We start from the raw sequence: 19,207 nt of genomic DNA on the forward strand, positions 1-19,207 counted from the left end.
TCCCTAGGTCATCTGATTGATCTGAGCTGTTGCCAGTACTGAGCCATCAATGTCATCCAATGACCATCCAGAATTGTGATGTGGTATATCATGGATCTGACAAAACTCTATTTTGTTTGCCATGTTTAAGAATTTCCATGCATGACAGAAACTAATGCATGCTGTTTTTCCCATTAGAAACAGCTGAGCAGATATTTTAAATATTTATAGTTACACTTTGTATCAAAAATTGTGCCAGAAGACTTAAAAGTACTTCCACCTTCAGCTCCAGGTGGCAGTTTGTCCCTTGCCTGCAGAGGTCACTGGACATGCAGGTGCATAGTAGTGTGAGTGCTCAGATTAGGTGGTGACTGGAGTCAAGAGTAAGAAGCTTTTTTCTTCATCCCCAGGACACGTAGCAAAGGGAGATACCTCCAAAGAGAGGTGTATGAAATGCCTGTTTGATCTCCAGACCTGCTTACTGCAGACAAGACAGTGTGCTATGCAATAGAAAATGAAAAACACAAGTCTTCCCTTTTCTATACACCAAAAAAACCCTTGCATGTAGAATATGAGGATGCAGGAAATGGATGGCATATCTGGTGCTGTGACCCAGTAGCCATGGCAACAACAGTGCAAAGATAGATTACCCCAGTGCTCATTTCCATCAACGGCAGAAACGTAGTGATTTACGCTGGTCCCTTATCCACAGAATGAAAAGCTGCATTTCAGTTTTGCGTTACAGTTTTAGTGGTTGCAAAGTTTAACAGGGAAGGTACTGACAGTATCTTATATTCTGAGAATGAAAAGGAAAAAAAAAATCACTGACAAGAACCATTTACTTGCCTTTCATTGTAATGCAGACCTGTCAAGTCTCATGTGATGAGCATCAGACTTGCTCTTTAGCCACTGCTTTCTCATTCCCCACTGTGGCAACTCCAGTTCATGCATCAGCAGCATGCTGTCATGAGGCCTGAGTGTGACTCTCATCTGTTGGGATTTTAAGCACTTGCAGAACCTGGCAAGGTCACAAAACCCAGCATCTATATAGCAGTGAAGCATCTTCATTTGATGCAAATATAACAACTTCCATGGTTTACCCCATGACAAGATTCTATGTAGTTTATCTGTCTTCTAGCCTAACAAGAAGTCCCCACAGATTTTTTCAATGGGTGTGTATCTGAGATCTGTGCTTGAGACAGATCTTGTCTTGCTTCAGTGCCACATCTGCTCTCAACAGAATTTCTGGTTTAATTTCAGAACTGTATTTTGATAATTTATGCTTGCCTTCTTGATGAAATAATGTTTAAAACTGTCATTGGAAAGAAACATTCCTGAGATCTTTAATTACCATTTTCTTGCTCTCTACATTTCCTGTTTACCTAGTCAAATATAAAGATCCCATACTTTTTTTTAAAAAAAAAAGTCTAAAGAAGGCATACCACAACATTTATATTTTGCAAGCATAAGCCAGACTTGCAAACATGACAGACTGAGTCAGGGTGAACAACCTTCATTGCTTAGTGAAAGACCTGTGACTCTTTTTTTTCTTTTCTCTGCATCCAAAGCCCAATCCCAGGATAAGTCAAATGGCATGCAGAAGTAAAAGAAATACTGTGTTCTAAAAGGTCAGGGTAAAAAAGAAAGCTATTTGACATTAAAGAAGAGAACATGAGAGAAAACATGGTCAAGATGTATAGGTATGTCAAAACGTCTGGCATTTTGTACCTAGTAAGAACCTTTATTTTCTTGAATCAAAAACTGAAAGGATCTGTATTTCAATCTAAAAATTACAAGAGAGGAACAAGGATCATTAGTCAACTCTCTTTGCCTTATTATTCTCCCTCTTAACTTAGATTTCTTCTACATCTGAATCTTACTTACTTGTTAGTTTTATAGCATGGCTTACATATTGCAAGTTTTGAAAGCACAAAATATTTGCTACCAATATGTATATTGAACTTGTGAAATAAAAGTTCCATTGCATTTATATTATTTGCACTTCTGTAGACCTTTAGTGCAAAACTGAGAAACAGCTTTGTTACTGTGTCCATCATTCCAGAATTCACTCATCCAAAACAATTCTGTTGTATACAAACCATCAGCCTTTGTTAGTACGTTTCTTAAATTTAGTATGCAGCCCTGAAAGTTATTGTTTATCTTCTATGTACTGTAAAATTAGTGTTTAGGGCAAAACCCAAACTGTTATAAAGATTGAAAAATGTCCTAAAATCACACTGTTCTACATCTAGATAAACCAGATTGACTGCACTAGCTATCCATGGAAAATTAAAATTTCTCCTTTTTTCTTTAGTCCAAATTAGCAAATAATAACTAGCTTGTTCTGTGCATTCCATGATCCATCATTTGGCACAAAAAGAAAAATCACTCCTGTGTTAGCAAATGAAAAGGAAGTAGTATAATCAATATAACTAAAAAAAGGAGGTAGTATAATTAGTATAACTGAAAACCTGCACTGATGTTCATGTCTACTTCTGCAGCGGTTCCACTGTTCCTGGTTAAAGAACTAGGTATTTTACTAAACTGGGTCCCTTGTATGTTAGCAGCTGAGTATGTTAGCTAGTTCATACTAATTATGTACAAAAGAGAGCTTCAAGTACACCATGTTCCAAAAATGTTAACATATTGTAACCCAGTGTTTACTAATCAACAGAAATTCCTGCCCCACAAAAATTTAGTTCTGTGGACAAGAGTATTCAGGAGTACTGTCTCAGCATGCCACTGGACTAAGATGCTTGAGGTACAAAACTTTAGTTGTGGCCTAACATTATACTATTTAATTCTGGTCCATTTCTTTCCTATACCATCTTCAAAAGCCCCTGAAGAAGATAGAAAGAAAAGGACAAAGTTACTGCCAGAAGACAAATAATAAACAAAACCTGAGTAATTAAAAAAACCCCAGTACTGTGTCTTTAAACAACACACAAAGCAAAATTTCAGTGTTACTTCTTGCATTTTTATGCCTTTTAAAAATTAAACAATGGAACAGAAAATTATTGTTTATGCAGAGGTGCTGTTTAACATTTTTAGTAAAAACAAAAAAAATATGATCCCATTCTTTAAAGAAGGAGTTGTGACAATCTAAAAAGTAATCATGCTTTATGTTCTATTGATAGTTTCCCCGTACAGAGGTTTTAGGTGAGAGATTGCTTAGAGACTTCAATGCTAAGATAAATGCCAATGTAATAAAAAGATGTGGAGGATCTTTGTCTTGGGGTAAATTTGGGAACCCAGCATCACTTAAGTCTTGTCATTTCTAATACAGTATCTGCAGTAAATCTACTGAAAAAGTTTAATAAAATAATAAATCCAGAGTATCTACTTTCTAAATTCTATAACCAAAAGCTTCTCTGAATACTTTAATCTACTGTTTCAAATATCTATTCAGCTAAGATTTAAAATGACATTCCAAAGCGTGAACTGCTTTATGGAAAGCTATAGTTTAATATATTCATGATTGTGTAATAATACTTTCTTAAAACCAAAACTCCATAAAACAATGCTTTAATATGAGGAGGAATGTCTCTGTTTTTCCCTAATTGCAATTGATAACAAATATAATGTGCCCTGTTTTCAGAGGGAAATGGGTTATTACTCATGATTTTTTGGTATGTATTCACCTAAAATCAATAGCAAGAATAAAACACACGCATGAAAAAAAAAAAAAAATCAACCCTTAGCATGCTCATGTATGCATGCACACATACACATGGTCTAAAATGGCAGAAAGAGCAACATGCAGTGTTTCATGCAGGAAATAATCAGCTGCAAAAATGCATGATGGCATACACCACGTCTTTGAAAAAAACTCCAGCGTCCTGGTTTAAGCCGTGACATCCACTTGTCACAAAAAATTCCTATTTTCATGTTATACTGAGGTGGGTTTAAATAGCTGTAAATGAAATTAAAAACCTGCAGAAGTAGAATGAAATGACTTCTGACAGACACTTTAATCTATATTCATGTCTCTATTATACAATTTGCCTAAGTCATAGCTCCTATAGGTGATTTACTTTACGCAACATGCCACATATATAGAAGTGGGTAGTCCACAGGGCAGACTGCTGTTTCCATGCTGCCTCAGCCACTGCAGCTACCTTCTCCTGCCCTTCCCTCTCTGTCCGGACAACACCCAGCTCTCAAACCTCGGGCAAACATCCCCAGAGTTGCCTTCACTGCTCACACCCATGGTTCACCTTCACCCTTTCGGTAGAGGAGAACACGTCAAATCTTAAATCTGAATACAACAATGTTTATACATTTTCCTGTCCTCTACAGACCTGTCTATCTGGGCCCAAGATCAGTTTTGAATCTGCATTAGAGGATGGGATTATGGAAAAAGTCCCAAGACCTTCAAAACATCTTCTTGGACAATAAAAAGCAGCATTGGGGACATATGCAGAAGGTGTGGAGCTCTTTTGGTGTTTTACTGTCGTTCCTCATGATGACCTTGATACCGCCATCAAAGCACATGCCACCACGCGGAAGACGGACGCCATGTCCACGCAGGGCTGCCGCCATTATGCAGCAGCACGGCCTGACACCTGCCTGCTGCTGTTTGTCAAAGGCTGGAGAAAATCCACGTGAGGAGAGAAAGCAGGAACAATGCGATATGAAGAGGAGGAGAAGTCACGGCGCGGGTAGGAACTGTTAGGATACAACAGCAAGGACGTTAACCAGCAGTCGCCATGGCGAAGGGTGCTCGGCCTCGCTCAGCCCCACAGCGGGGAACGAGGAGGGAGGCGGGAGAGGGCGTGGTGGGCTCTGCGGGCACCCCCGGGGTGCAGACCCACGGCCGCCTCACACTCTCCCCTCGGGTGCCCGCGGCCCGCCGGGCGCTTTGCGGCGGGGCCGCTCGGCTCCGGGGTCCGGGCCGCCGCGGAGCGGGGCCGGTGGTGCGGCGCCCCCTGCCGGCCGGGCGGAGCGGGACCAGCCCGGCTGCGGGCGCGGAGATAAAGGGGACGTGCAGTGCCCGGGCGCAGGGAGCGGTGTCCGCCCCGCTCCACCGAGCGACTCCCCGCAGCCCGCGCCAGAGCCGCCGCCTGCCGTGCCCGCCAACGCTCTCGCTCCCCCGGGCCGGCGCCGCTCCTCCGCGGCTGCCGGCACTCGGGCCGGGCCGGTGAGGCGCCCGGCTCCGCTCGCTCCATCCCTGCTTTCCGCCTCAGGGCGGGCAAACCACGCCAGGGCGGCCCGTGCTGCCCAGCCGCAGCCCTTCCCCAGCCCCGCCGCCCCGAGACAAGTTCTCAAAGCGCCGCGCTCGCCCCGCCGCCGCGCTCGCCCCGCCGCCGCCCCCCGCGCCGTCCTCCACGGCGGCGGCCGGCCGGCGGGCGGGCGCAGAGCACCCCGGGAGCTGAAGTCCTTCCTCCCCGCCCGGGCGGCGGCGGGCGCGGGGGAGCGGGGCAGGCGGACTACAGCTCCCGGGGGTGCGCGAGAGGGCGGGGCGGTGCTGGGGGCGGAGCGGGGACAGCTCCGGTGCTGATCGCGACGCGGGTTTGTCGGCAGAGCCCGGGCGGGCGGCGGCGGCGGTTGGCGTTGGCGAGCGAGCGGCAGCGGAGCGAGCGGCGGGCCGCGCCCGGCGATGAGGCACGAAGCGCCCGTGCAGGTCGGTCCCCGGGCCGGAGCCGAGCCAGCGGCGAGGGGGCGGCCGGCGCGGCGCGGGCGAGCGCCCGCGGGACGGGGCGTGCAGCGGCGTGGCGGGGCCGCCGGGCCGGGCTCTGCCGCTGACGGCCGGGGTGTGTGAGGAGGAAGGGGGTGAGGGCGCCCCTTGCGTGAGGGGGCCGGGCGTGACTTCGATGGGGCCCGGGGGAGTGTCGTGACTCTGTGAGAGGGGTCCCCGGCGGGCGGTCTCGGCAGGCGGGGGGCGACCGCGGCCCGTCGCGGAGCGCGGGTGCGGTGGGGCCGGCCCGTCCCCCGCGCGGCGCGGCTCCCCGGGCCGGGGGGCAGCCGGGGCAGGAGGCTGGGCGGCACGGCCCTGCGGTGGCCGCCACCCCGCCGCCGTGGCCGCGGGTGGGTTTCGGGTGGCATTTGGGCAAACCGAACGGCCTCTTACAGATACTGCCCTTTGAGCGTTGGTCGCAGCTCCCCTGGGAGTGAGTGGATGTAAGTGGTTAGGTGATGTGATGTAATGAGGTCCTACCCGGTTGCAGAGGAAGTTGCCACTTTATCTCCACCTGTTTATTCAAGGACCGTTTATCCATCTGCACCAGGGAGAGATGGCTCGTGGCTAGAACAGGGGGTAGCGAAGAGGTGGCCCCTTTTCAGCAGTTTTTATGTATAGATAAATATAATGCCCCTTAGCACTGGAGGAACAGATGCAGTACAGATACAAGTTACATTACGCTGAGTTTTTAGCAGTTTTTGGGTTGTTGGTTCAAAACAGTTTACGCTGGTGAACTGTACTTAGTTATTAATTAGAACCTCTTTTATAATCTCATGCAGGAGCTCCGGGGACCCCAGACTATACATTCAAACACATGACTGTTTTTTAATAGAAGATTGGTCATGTTACCAGTGGATTGGTGCAATCAATCCCGCTGATTTTACACGATGCAAAGAGCACTTTTGCAGTCTGCTGTGATTTAAGTTATGAACTGCGGCTCTGTTAGCTAATATTTTTAATGCTGGATATCTACTCTGTCAGTAATAGAATTTCAGCCTGAAGGGAAAATCTGCATCCTCTTCAATATGCATGCTCAAAAAGAAGTCTGAAATCTTAAGCTGGTATGGAGTTGGGTTTGCTTGACTTTGGACAGAGACTCATAATCTCATAAATCTTTTGCAGAGAAATTGCTCAGATGTCACATGCTGAAACCGTTCAACCAAAGAGGTGCACTAGAAATAAGCCATTCTTCAGTAAGAATGTCATTCAGTTTTATGGTTGGAGAACAGCAGTAATTAGTATGCTGTTTAAAAAGCCTCGTTCCGCATGCTACATGCATGTGTTGGAAATGTTTATGTGGTATTTGCCATTTATTTACACATACTTATTGAGATACTGAAGTCGTGTTTATTATGTATTTCTTTGGAGAGCATTTCATTAAAAGCAAATTTCACTAGTAAAGGATGAAAACTACAGATTGGTCTTCGACATTTTTGACAGGTGTTGAATTCATTGACGTTGTTAAATACTTGTGGAAACAAAATGGGGGTACAACATTAAAATAAAATCTAAAGAAAAGAAAGTCCATATATAAAAAAATATGTACTTGACACATATCAAACTTCCTGTTTTTTAATATGATTATCAGTACAAACAGATTATTGTTGAATATAATTGAAGACAGCAGAAATCACAGCCTCAGTATAAAAAGAGACAGCAGAGAGCTATAAAAACCCCTACAAATTCCACTTCTTCAAGGCTGGTGAGATGGTCAAACTGTGTCTATTTTTAAGCATATTTCATCCAAATTTATAATTACAAGCATTTGGATTTTTCCAAGATGTGAAAATGCAGTCTGGCAGAGGAGCTTTGATTTTTACTTGTTGTTTCTGCATGTTTTTTTTCCTTTCTTCTACTTACACTATTCCCAGCATACTCAAATATTATTCTTATTAAAGATTCCCATAAAACAATAGTCTGTTGTGGATTCTTCTTCTTAAGAATCCTTTTGTTTTCCAACATTAGGCAAGTATTGTTGGTCCTTGTTTAAACGTGGTTTAGACTGGTCAAACTAATTGCTTGATTTATCTCTTTTAGCTATCTGATTTCCTATTACATGAAAGAAATGTAGTTGCTTCTTTGCACACAACGAATTTACGGAGCAGTCTGTTACAGAGCTACCATCTCTGAATTGAAAAGCAAGAAAGTGTGATCAAGCGTATGTCTTTTGATCATGACAATAACAACTCAGAGGACAGTGTAAGCATTTTTTTTTTTCCATTTCCATCAAACAATAATTAAAAAGAAAACTAAAAAGTTAAAATATTTTATCAGGCTGGGAAAAAGGGCCTGTGCAGTGGCACTGTGTTTCTGTGTTTGAGTTCTTTGTTTCAGTCTCAGGCTCATGCCATTTCTCTGTAGACAAGAAGGGCTGACAATTACCAGAAAGGCAGCCCAAACAGTCCTTCCAGAGAAGAAGTTGCCTAGTGTAAAAGTTTGCTATTGTCATCTGCTGGATATAATTGAATCTGAGTCAGAGTTTGTGACTACTTTTCATTTTTCTAGCCATGTTTGCAAAGAACAGGTATAAGTCTTAGTAGTCCTTATGGCCATGGAGAGGACTTTGGTTTAGAAGTCAAAAGCAATGAACTCTCTTTTCTGGTTAACATAGAAGTCTGTATGGTTTCTACATGTTCTTTTAAGAATTCGTCTGAATTAGTTGAAATGTCTGTGTATCTCTCAGGAGTTTCCCTTAAGGCTTTCATGGTACTTTCAAAAGTGACAATTCAATGGGAAATTCTCAGTGATTCATACACTGATTCACTCACTTCAAGTTTTACTCCTTGTCTGATTGTAGCATGCAGATTTTCCACATACCTGCGCTTTGCCCAAATAAAAAATCAGGACTGTACTTTGGATAACCTGTTCTAAGTGTTTATCAGAGCATATGGGCATTAATGGTGGCAGTTTGCCACTAGAAAATGCTAGATCTCTAGGGACCCTCTCTTTCACTTGCAAGGGCATCAGATAATTTCAAAGGTGACTGAGGCCATAGAGATGAGGGAAAACTAGGAAGTGGGAAATAATCTGTAAATAATCTGCTTTGCCAAGAAAATAAATGCAAACATTTACTTCTTAGCTTTTCATATCCTGGTGTCACTGGCAGTGGTTATGCCCAAGCAAAATGGGTTTATAATAGACAGATCCAAACACAACGAAGAAGGGCAATAGCAAGCAAAAAGGCTGCTTCCAGATATTTAAGAGGTTATTATAAAATTATTATGAAAAAAGCCAAACCAAAGCTATTAGACACAGGAGTTACCATGGCAGCTTATCTCCTATCACTCAGCAAAATTATCAGGTAGGCCAGTCTCGGTTCAAATTAGAAGCACTGAAGTAGAAGAGCCTGCCAAGCCACTGAGTCCACAGAGCAAGTTATATACACCTTTTTGTTAACTGATCAAGCTGCATTTGGAGTCAGTAGTCCTCTTTCTGTCACTACCCCTTTTTGGAAGTGTACTGTGGAAGCTTGTTCCCTTGCTGGTTAGATACTTTCTAATCTCCAACTCAGAGGCACTCAGGGCTAGTTTATACTCACCTCCTAATGTCCAGTGTCTGCTCCAGTATACATCAGTCTAAATAAATCTCATTCCCTAATGTTCACTTCAGACTACTATCTAGAGAAACAAGCTCATGTTTTGCTTTTGTTTTTTTTTTTGGGGGGTTTTGATTTTTTTTTTTTTTTTTAGATTTCTCTCATAAGAAAAGCTCTTCATTCTTCTGATCTTCCTAGTAATCTCTTTCTGTACTTTCCAGTTTGAACTCAGTTTTCATAGACACGCTTGACCAGAACTGTTACTAATGGCACCTCAGCAATGCCTTAGATAGTGGCATTAGTATTTTACTTTATCTCTTGGCCTGATGCAGCTGTTCTGGCAATTGAAAAGCTGCACAATCTTTGTTAGTCTCTTGACCCTGAGAGCTTCACCAAATAGGGTAAATGGCAGAGGGCTGTAACCATCTCATCTTCATGCTCTTTCCTACCCCCCAGTAACTCCAGGTTTATTTCTACTGGAGTACCTGGTCTGACACAGCTTGTATTTTTTCTTTTCAGAGCTGTCCTATTTTGGTGGCTTCTTGACATCCTGTGTTAGACTAATTCACTTGGGGCTTTTTCTCTAGTTTTGTCACTGTTTGGAGAAGGGGATTTTGCTGTACTACCTAGAGTGGTAATTGGAAATATGTTTCTTAAGCTACCCTTCTCATGGAGAAAGTAAACTTAGGTTATAGAAGGACAAATGTGGGATAATGCCCTGGCTCACCACAAGTAGATTTTACCAGAATCCATGTGTTAAAGCCTTGCCAGAACCTTTCTTTACTGCACCTTGCATTCTGCTGTCCTGGGCAGCTGCCAGTACTGTGGCCACGTTCATGCTACTTCTGCAGATATGAAGCAGGTGGAGCTTCTTTAAAATGTTTTAGACTCTCACCTCTCTGTATCTTCCAGATATTCCCCAACTTGGCATTTCAGTATGCCGCTTATAATAAATCTAACTACACCTTTCAAACTGGGTTATGATATGCTTACACATACTGATGAATCTAACCTCATAATACCTTGAAGCAGACGAGCTTCTTCTGGTGCTGCCAAGTACGTTGATTCACAAGCTGTGCTCTGCAGATGGCTGGGCAATCCATAAATTCCAAGTAAGTGGCTGGTCCATTGTCCACTGAACTTTGTTAAGTCTTCTTAATTGGTCAGTTAAAAATTAGATTATAAGGATTTGTGAGAATTGGCTGTGGTCTGCATCTGTGGATACTGATGTATTCATTGAGAGCACACCAAAAATAAGAGGTGTTAAGCAGCTTGCCCAAGGTGTAGAAAAAAAGAAAACAAAAGTCATAGGATAACTCTGAAAGAGTTAGGAATAAAATCCAAACTCTAGGCTATTGGTCTGGTATTTTACCTGGAAAATCATTGAATTCTTCATGACTGTGTTATATTGTCATAGAGTTCTTATATATAAGGATCTTGGTAACATTTTTACTATTCCAGTGATGACATTTGGTTTGCACATTAAAGGCACTCACTTGCGGTGCATCCTACATACAGTCTGTTGAGTTACAAATGTTGAATATTCCCATTGTATTCCATTGTTTCAATATCCATTGACTCTGTTTGACTAATTATATTTTACAAAAAGCAAAAAGATCGCTTCACAAAAAGCTGCATGTGCAGAGAACTCTGTCCTTTTACTAAAATAATTACTCAGTTTCTTTTTAGAAAGCAATGGAAATGTATCTATTTCTACACTGTATATAGAAAAGGAGCGTTGCTCTTTGAAACAATTGTAAATTAGCTATTCAGTTTCTATCCTTACTGTAGATAGAAACAAGGTATTTTCCCTAGGGTTACTATTGATCTTTTCCTTTAAGACATGCCTGTTATTATAGTTTTTAAAAGAAAACAATGCATTTGTGAAAGACACAAAGGAATGAATTTCAGTATTTTCAATCCCAGTTTTTCTTGCCTTTTGCATTATATTTTCCAGAGGCAATTCATCCTGCATTAGGCATCCAGAGTGGGGTGCATACATATGTTGAGTGCATATATAAGTGATGTGCAGGCCAAGGAGGTCATGTCACACTGCTCTGCTTAAGTGAGAAAGCTGTTCAAATTAATTCTGTCAAAGAATGTGGTCCTCTAAGGCCGCAAAGAGTAACACAGACAAATGTTTTGTTATTGTCATGAAGGTGTCAGGTAAACAGATACTTCTTCAGACATTTGTTCTCAATCCTGCCCTGTTTTAATCTGTTCTTTTGGGATCAAGGAAACGGCTGAACATGAGACTTGAAAAGTGCCTGGATCTGATATAGAAGACTCTGCTTAATGATTAAACTTGCCACATTTAGGAAGTCTAAGGATGTGCTGTAAGCAGGGAAGCATACAAAGCCATTCTTTTTTGTCCTTGGACCGTATTCAAGCTGGGGACATACCTTCTCCCTGTTTTCATAGGGAGCAGACATGTGAGACCTCCTGACCTTAGGTCTTCTGATCTTTGTCTTGAGCTTAGATTTCACAGTGGACTCTCAAGTCTGTCCTGAGTCCTCTAGGAGGTGTTCTGAGACTCCCTCTGGTGCTAACATCCTGATGGGTGTAGGGATCTGAACAGGGACTCATTCTACAAAAAAGCAAGTGTGCAATATGCCCGTGAAAATAGCCTTGTGCATTCTGTCTTCAATTTTACTAAATAAGGACAAAATTTTACTGAAGAGAAAACAGTGTGTTTTGCTGAAAGAGATGCTTGTTTAATATATTCATTTAATTATTTGAGCAGAGAACTTTGTCAAAATAAATGTAAGAGTTTTTCTTTCTTGGAAACAATATATTGTAGCATTAGCAAGATTGACGTCTTTATTTAGTTCTCATCCATGTATGTAGTACTTAATTACAGGTCTGAACCTTCTGGGTGATTACTTCCAGCATCATTTTCAAAGGACGAACATAACACCAGCACTAGTTTCTTCACATTTCTTTGCCAAATGCCTCCATAATAGGGACAAGTCCTGTTAGGACTGAACTGCCATAGTAATGCATCGGGAAGTGGGCTACAGTACATCCCATACTTACTTGAAGTCAGCAGCTTACATTTAAGAAAGAGAAGCACTGCAGGCATATTGACAAAGTTCAAGAGGACCAAGCATCTAGGTCTCCCTTACAGTCACCAGAAAAATGGGGATGTGAATTGCACTCTGAAGAATCTGTCTTTGTGCTTACTACAGAATGACTGAGTTTGGGAAGTAATGGCAAAGTTTTAGCACCCATACTGAGTTTGATTTGTGTGCAGACTAGTGCAGGCACTAGCAGTTTTCTAAAACTCATTTGGGTTTTGGACATGAGGAAGGATCACTATAGGTAGTGTAGGGAGACTGGCTTTCCAGGCTGAAGTTAGTGTCTCCAAACAGTTTGAATTATCAATACCTCACTAATCATCTCATGATTCCCCAGGTGGGAGGTGGAGAAATTAGTCTTTCCCAGGCCTTTCCTTTGCATTCTGCATCCTGTAATAGGCAGACATACTTCTACCCGTGAAATAAAAGATGGCTGCAATTCTGTATTCAACGTGCCCATAATTCTACCTATGGTACTGCAAGTAATGAACCCACAGGTTCAAGGCACAGTGAAGGTGTTGGCGTTTATTTTTTCTTTATTTTTAAAGAACTTTTAAGGAAACTATTGCATGGGTAACACACATAAACATAATTTAGAGGAGCACTGAAATTTCTTTGTGGGGAATGTCTGTGTTTAAAACCATTCACAGGAAACATGTTCTTACTCTGAAGGCTACATAATGTACAAGATTTAGCAAGACTATTATTAGAATCTAGGTCTCCTGATTCCTCTGCTCACTGAATCATACTGTTTCTGAAGTGTTAGGCATTAAAGTACATGAGGATGAATTGTAAGGCATGTAGGACTCAGGGCAGCAAATTAAATGAACACTAAACCCCCTTTTTGTAAAACCATAAGTGAGTTGAAGAAGCTACATGGAAGGCTTCCTAAGAGATAAAATCAAGAAACAAAGTGATTATTCTTCTTGCTAGAAGTGGCAACTACTGGTTTCAGCTGCTGCATTACAGAGAGGAGCCAGAAGGGCAGCAGAACAGGCTGCTGGAGAAAGTATACAGGCATCCCCAGACACTGCACAGTCTTCTGTCTGCTGGACTTTATTGACTTTTTGCTGCAAACTGTACACAACATCAGCATACTCTTTACTACTTTATAGGCAGTTGTGATTAGACTGGTATAAACAGCATTTGATTTTTCTCATGTTCTAAGCAAAATAGTTTTATAATAAGGGAGAATAGTGGACAGGATTTGTTTCTGTCTTTTGCTATGGAAATCAGAAAGGTGGAAGATTAATGATGTGGATGCTTGGTAGTACTTTGGGTTTTGTTCTAAAACTTCTTTGTTGCACATCTGTGAAAGAAGTGAATAAATATTAAACACTTAAGGTGCAAGCACATAGTACCCAAGAGTACATTTAATCAAGAACTTTAGTCACTACCAAATAAAAGGGTAATTCTGAAATCAAACACTCCTTACTGCATTATTTAGTAAATATAAATGTTACACTGAGTTTCCTCTCAAAAGCTTGCTACTTCTGTTGTCTCCTTCAGGACTTTTTGTCCCCACTTCTAAATGCTTCTTCAGTAGCCCTAAGAGGCTGTCATACTGTTATTTGTACTATGAGACAGCAGAATTAACTCAGAAAATATATACAGTAATTGAAGTTCAGCTGAGAAGGTGGGTTAGTGTACAGCCCTCACCCTGGTTCCAGCTGTCCTCTCTGATTGCCCAACTGCACTCTGAGGTGTCTAACTTAGAAAGCTTTGACGTGAGCTGCTTTTCCATAAACCTTTATGTTAGGATATGATGTCTGTCTTTCTGTCTGAAATCAGTGTGCAAAAGTGTTACCCCTAGTATTGCCAAACTCTGAGAATTTAAAATCCTGCCAGGCTCTCAAAATACTTGAGATTTTTTTCTACAAAAGCATGAGAGGTGAAACACTACCTAGTTCTAAGTTCTTTATTTTTGCCATCTGTTTTCTGAGCATCCCATGTAGAATTTTGGTCAGGTTTTCAAGTTAATCTCTGCAACTCTCTGAAAGCCAAAAGTGTACTTTTTATAAATGGAACCCATGATCTTAGAGCAAAATAAGCTTGCTATTTAGCAGTATTCAGTAATCCATGATTATTTAGGATTTTTGTATGGATTAGAATCTGTATGTTAAGGACACAAATTTTAAAAGATTGACAACTGCCACTTAGGATGTTGTTGCATTAACACTGCAAATTCCAGAACTATAGAATAGACTAGCACTAGCAAAAATCAAGACTATTTCAGAGGTATATACCCAACTCACTATTTAATGATACAATAACTGAAAGCTGGTAAAGACAAAATGCTCTGAATAAGGTTATAGTCATTATAAAAGACAACAACATATTTATAGTAAAATAAATAGTTCAAGAATTTTATCAGATGTAAAACATATTAAGCTTTTTCTTAAAAATATACCTCCTATGTCATAACACGGCATTGATGTCTTATTTTCTTCCTGTACAAGTGAAGCATCTTTGCTATATTTTCACCATCTATTTCATTCATAGCATTTTCTGAAGGTCGATCTTTTTAATGATATACTCAAGATCTGTCCTGGATTTTTATATTTTTTTTTTGTACCAGTCACTAGTGATGTTTACATCCTCTTTTTCAACTTGAACTATTACCATGGATACAAGAATCATAAAAAAGAATTAAATCTCTGTGAACTTCTTACTGAGTTCATTGACACCTGGTATCAAAAACTCCAACAAAAATCTAAATGTTTCCCGTTTTATGTGATACAAGAGACAATAAACTATTTCTTTTTATTTTGAATTACAGATGGCATCTGCTCAAGATTCCAGATATGGCCAGAAAGATACATCTGACCAGAACTTTGATTACATGTTCAAACTCCTCATTATCGGCAACAGCAGTGTTGGGAAAACCTCCTTTTTGTTCCGATATGCTGATGATTCCTTTACATCTGCATTTGTAAGCACAGTTGGGATCGATTTCAAAGTAAAAACAGTTTTCAAAAATGAAAAAAGAATTAAGCTACAGATTTGGGTAAGCCAAAAATAATAATTCTATGAACTAGGCAAGCTGTAGCAGTTTGCTAGATAACATTTAAGCTACTGTAGGTTTGCACTGAATGTCATAACTTATATATATATAGATGCATAGTAATGAAAAAGCAGTTAATTATTTCCTGCATCATTTTACTGTCTTGAATAATAGAGTGTAGGTAGTATTTTTAAGATATTGCAATACAGCAGAGTATATATTCTGAATCATTTCCATTAAGAAATGATACAGGTTGACACATATTGATATCTGTGCAGTGAAGTATAAGCAACTGTGCAACATATAGGCTATTGAAAGTGATACGTTTTATTAAAAAGTACCTTGAAATATCAGTTAGGATCTTGTTTCTTCACACAAAAATTATAAATTCATGTAGGAGCTATAATACTGGGTACATAACAGAAGGCATAATTTTTTGCTCCGTTAGTTATGTTTGTCATCCTGATCACCTGAAATGTCTTCCTTCTTCTGCTGAGAAAGAAAACATGGGGAAATGGAGAGTGTAACAGCTGTGTTGCCGAAGTGTATAAAAACCCTTGTCCTTGCCTATATCTTAGAGATAGTAGAAAGATGCCAAATGTAGGAGAGTATGATGCTAGGGAATAGGTGTTCTTTTCTGCAAACTTTCCTCAGAAAGAAAGTATAGCCAAAACTTACTTATTCAGGAGCTGGTGCTCACATCTCATAATTCTTGGGTGATAGGGTGATACTCACTTAAAGGAGAGATGAGGATAGCAGAAAATTTAACAATGTGGGACCTGGAGTTAAAGCTTCAGGTCTTTGCATCTTCCGTGGGTGCTTGAAAGTTTTTGAGCAATGTTTCCTTTGTGAGATATTCATAACAGCTTTATTAACCAAGATGTTATTTTTTTGTGCATGAATACAAATAATTAAGAAATTTATTTAATGATGGACAGCCATTAAATCTCAGGAAACCTCAGATCAAATATGACCAGTTCATCTAACATGTTTTGAACAGCAGATAAATTGAATATAGTTTTAATATTTCACAAAGGTGAAGTTCCCAGAGTTTCCTAGCCTGTTTCTCATTCATGTCTTTTTAGTTAGGCTTCAAACCTTGGTATCTCAAATAATTTGTTATTATGTGCCCTCTAGGATCTGGAACACAGACTCTTTGCCTCTCAACTTCTCTACTTTTTTAAGCTTAGATTCTTGCTATTATAACAGTGCTACATACTAGGTAACTGTACGTCATGTGCACGCTTTCACTGCACTAACTTGCTAGTTTCGTTGTAGTGCTTTAATGTTGGAGATCACATGGTAATTCACATTGACATTACCTTATTATTTTTTTATAATGGAGCAATAAAATTGTGTTCACATTATAGTCTTTACACAGTTCTTCTTTTAATCACCAAGTATCCTCTACAATAGAATTTATTGTTCATGTCTCCTGCAAAAGCAGCAACATTAGTTTACAATGTTGTATTAATATGATTAGTTTGACACCAGTATATTTCTCATAATGCCTCTCCACAGCAGACTACAAATATGTGCTTGGCTCAAAGCAGCCCATTAATCTAAATGTGTTCAGGGCTCTCCATGGCATAGAGAGGATGTAGCAGCTGTAGTCTCGCCAGCTGGAAGAATCTTTCAGTTCTAGCAAAATGGACATTTTATTGTTCTTTGCATGGCAGTAACATGCAGAGTCCAAACGGACTCTGACAGTCCTTGCCCAAAAATGCATGTAATTGAAGTGGGTGAAACAAACACAAGGGCTCCACGTCCCTTAGAGAAGAGGGAACAGAGGCTCAGAGAATGGAAGATACCTTCCTAAAGTCACCTACCAGGACGTAGGGTTAGAGACAGCACTTCAGATCTTACTTTCATGCTAAAGCTTTTTACTCCAGCTACTCCAGCCAGCACTGCATCTTGGGTTTGGGTTTTTTTTTTTTTTTTTCTAATTAAAATTTTAATGCCAGTTCTTAAAACGCCTCGTCATTGCCAAATTAACTCAAATTGCAACAGCTCGCTATTGTTGTTTGCACTTTTTAGACAGAGTATTCTGCATTGGAGCATTGTGTTGCAGTTATGGTTACTAGTAAATCAATTGACTGTTGCACCTCTGGGACCTTAAATAAAATCAGTTAAGTATCTCAGAAAGCTATTCTAGTGCACAAAATCTGAAATAGAGCACTATTACCCCATCTTGTAAGCTATATCAACAGCCATATTGTTCTTGATATGCAGTATCCGTATATGTAACATCTGTCTATATTATACGTTATTACTTTTCTTTGATTATGCAAATGTCTTTCTAAAATGAATAGTACTCCTACAACGTCCATTTCCATTTCAAACTGCGTTTATGAAAAAACGGTTATACTAGATAAAATATAAAATTGAATGAATCACAGTGAGTGTGATTTGATGATAGTTCTGAGTAGAAACGTGCATGAGGTTATAACAATTCCTTCAAAATCACTGGCAAAGTATTTGGTGACATAATGTGATAAATGATATTCAGCATATATGAAACAAAATGTTCCAAAAAACTCTCACAGGTTTGAATAGTCAGAAGAAACTGGAAGTGCAACTGTAAAATGTGTTCTGAATGACAAGATCAGAACTGAATTACTTTGCCATGTACTGCAGTGAGGAAATACACGGAATGCTGCTGCTCTGCTGTCCTTGCCTGGAAGTAAGATGAAGAAACGTGTAAATAGTAATACTGTTAAGTCACTAAAATTCCCTAGCTAGAGACACAGTTAATCCAAGGTGTCCTGTTATGGTTTTTTACATATTCTTCTTGGGCAGATATTTAAACTTCACATTTAAAAGCCCTCTCAGGATGATACTTTGTGTTTAACCTGAAGCATGTCAGAGCTTGAAATGCAGATTTCCTCAGAATAAAATTCACATGCGCTTACCAGTGAAGGGTGCAAGTTTCTTTGAGAGTCAGCCTGGATACTGAAGGAAGGAGTCATTATTTCTTAATAAAATTCACTGTGTGATTATCACAGATGAACTAATGAGGGTTAACAGGTTGAAGTAGGTGCTATCTTACTGGGATGCCCTGCAAGTCTTTTGTTTGAGATTTTTTCTTGTTTTGAGGCAATGGTGTCTTATTCTTGGATTCAAAGGACCTGAAATGAATTTTCTTCTTTCATTGTTCAAGTTAGGGAGGATGGGGCTCTCTCTAGTAGTTACTGTTGTATCTTTTTCATACGGTCAGAAAGAGCCTGCTGGGAGCACTGTAACGTTTGGTTTGTTTCCTTCTGAGCCAAACCCCTTCTTTCCACAATATTTCTTACTGGAATTGAGAAAGGTTCAGAGTTCAAGTGCTATATTTATTAGTGATAGCACATTACTTTGTCATAGGACCATCAGCTGGCCCTGAAATTTTGTTTCACAGCAAGTTATAAATGTGACAACCCTGGTATGGACATTACGAAGACAGTATATTAACAGGTTTTTTTACCTATTAAAGGAGAGAAATCCATTTAAAAAAAGGTGTTTTACCTAAAATGGTATTGATTTCTCAGCAGGAAGTATAAGAAATTTTGGAAAGGAATTGTGTCAGTATGCAGCACATACATGCATAGGGTGAAAGTGCATCAGAGGGCTTTAGGATGTTTTACAGTGTCAAATAATACATTTTTCCTGCGTTTGGTTTGAGCTAGTAATATAAAAGAAATGAGACTGGAAGGCTATAAGATTATTTCAGTTTCAAACTGCTAGATTTCAAATTATGTTGAAATAAAAAAAAATGGCTTGTCAGTCCTAATTCTGACATAAATGCATGCTAAAGAAAATGATTAAAAACTCAGAGGAGCAAATCAGAAAATAAAATTAAGTTTAACCTTATAGATCTATCACTGTATTCACTGTATAAATCACTACATTCAGTATACCCCATAGCTGTGGTGCCATAAAGGTTTGCATTACTT

At 40.3% G+C, this 19,207-nt stretch overlaps 1 protein-coding gene across 2 annotated transcripts in view; it reads left to right on the forward strand.

Moving 5' to 3' along the window:
* Positions 1–5,500: 5,500 nt before the first annotated feature.
* The window catches only part of RAB3C (RAB3C, member RAS oncogene family), a 137,781-nt gene continuing 124,074 nt past the window's right edge, over positions 5,501–19,207 (forward strand). The window contains exons 1-3 of one of the 2 annotated variants that reach the window (XM_074812778.1): positions 5,509–5,602; positions 7,697–7,858; positions 15,051–15,278. In XM_074812778.1, coding sequence (XP_074668879.1) covers positions 7,820–7,858; positions 15,051–15,278 — 267 coding nt within the window. In that variant the 5' untranslated portion in view covers positions 5,509–5,602; positions 7,697–7,819. Of the gene's footprint in view, positions 5,603–7,696; positions 7,859–15,050; positions 15,279–19,207 lie in introns of both variants that reach the window. The other variant, XM_074812780.1, reaches the window with a different exon arrangement.

This window comes from Strix aluco, chromosome Z (assembly GCF_031877795.1).
Source record: "Strix aluco isolate bStrAlu1 chromosome Z, bStrAlu1.hap1, whole genome shotgun sequence".
NCBI classification, from domain to species: Eukaryota; Metazoa; Chordata; class Aves; order Strigiformes; family Strigidae; genus Strix; species Strix aluco.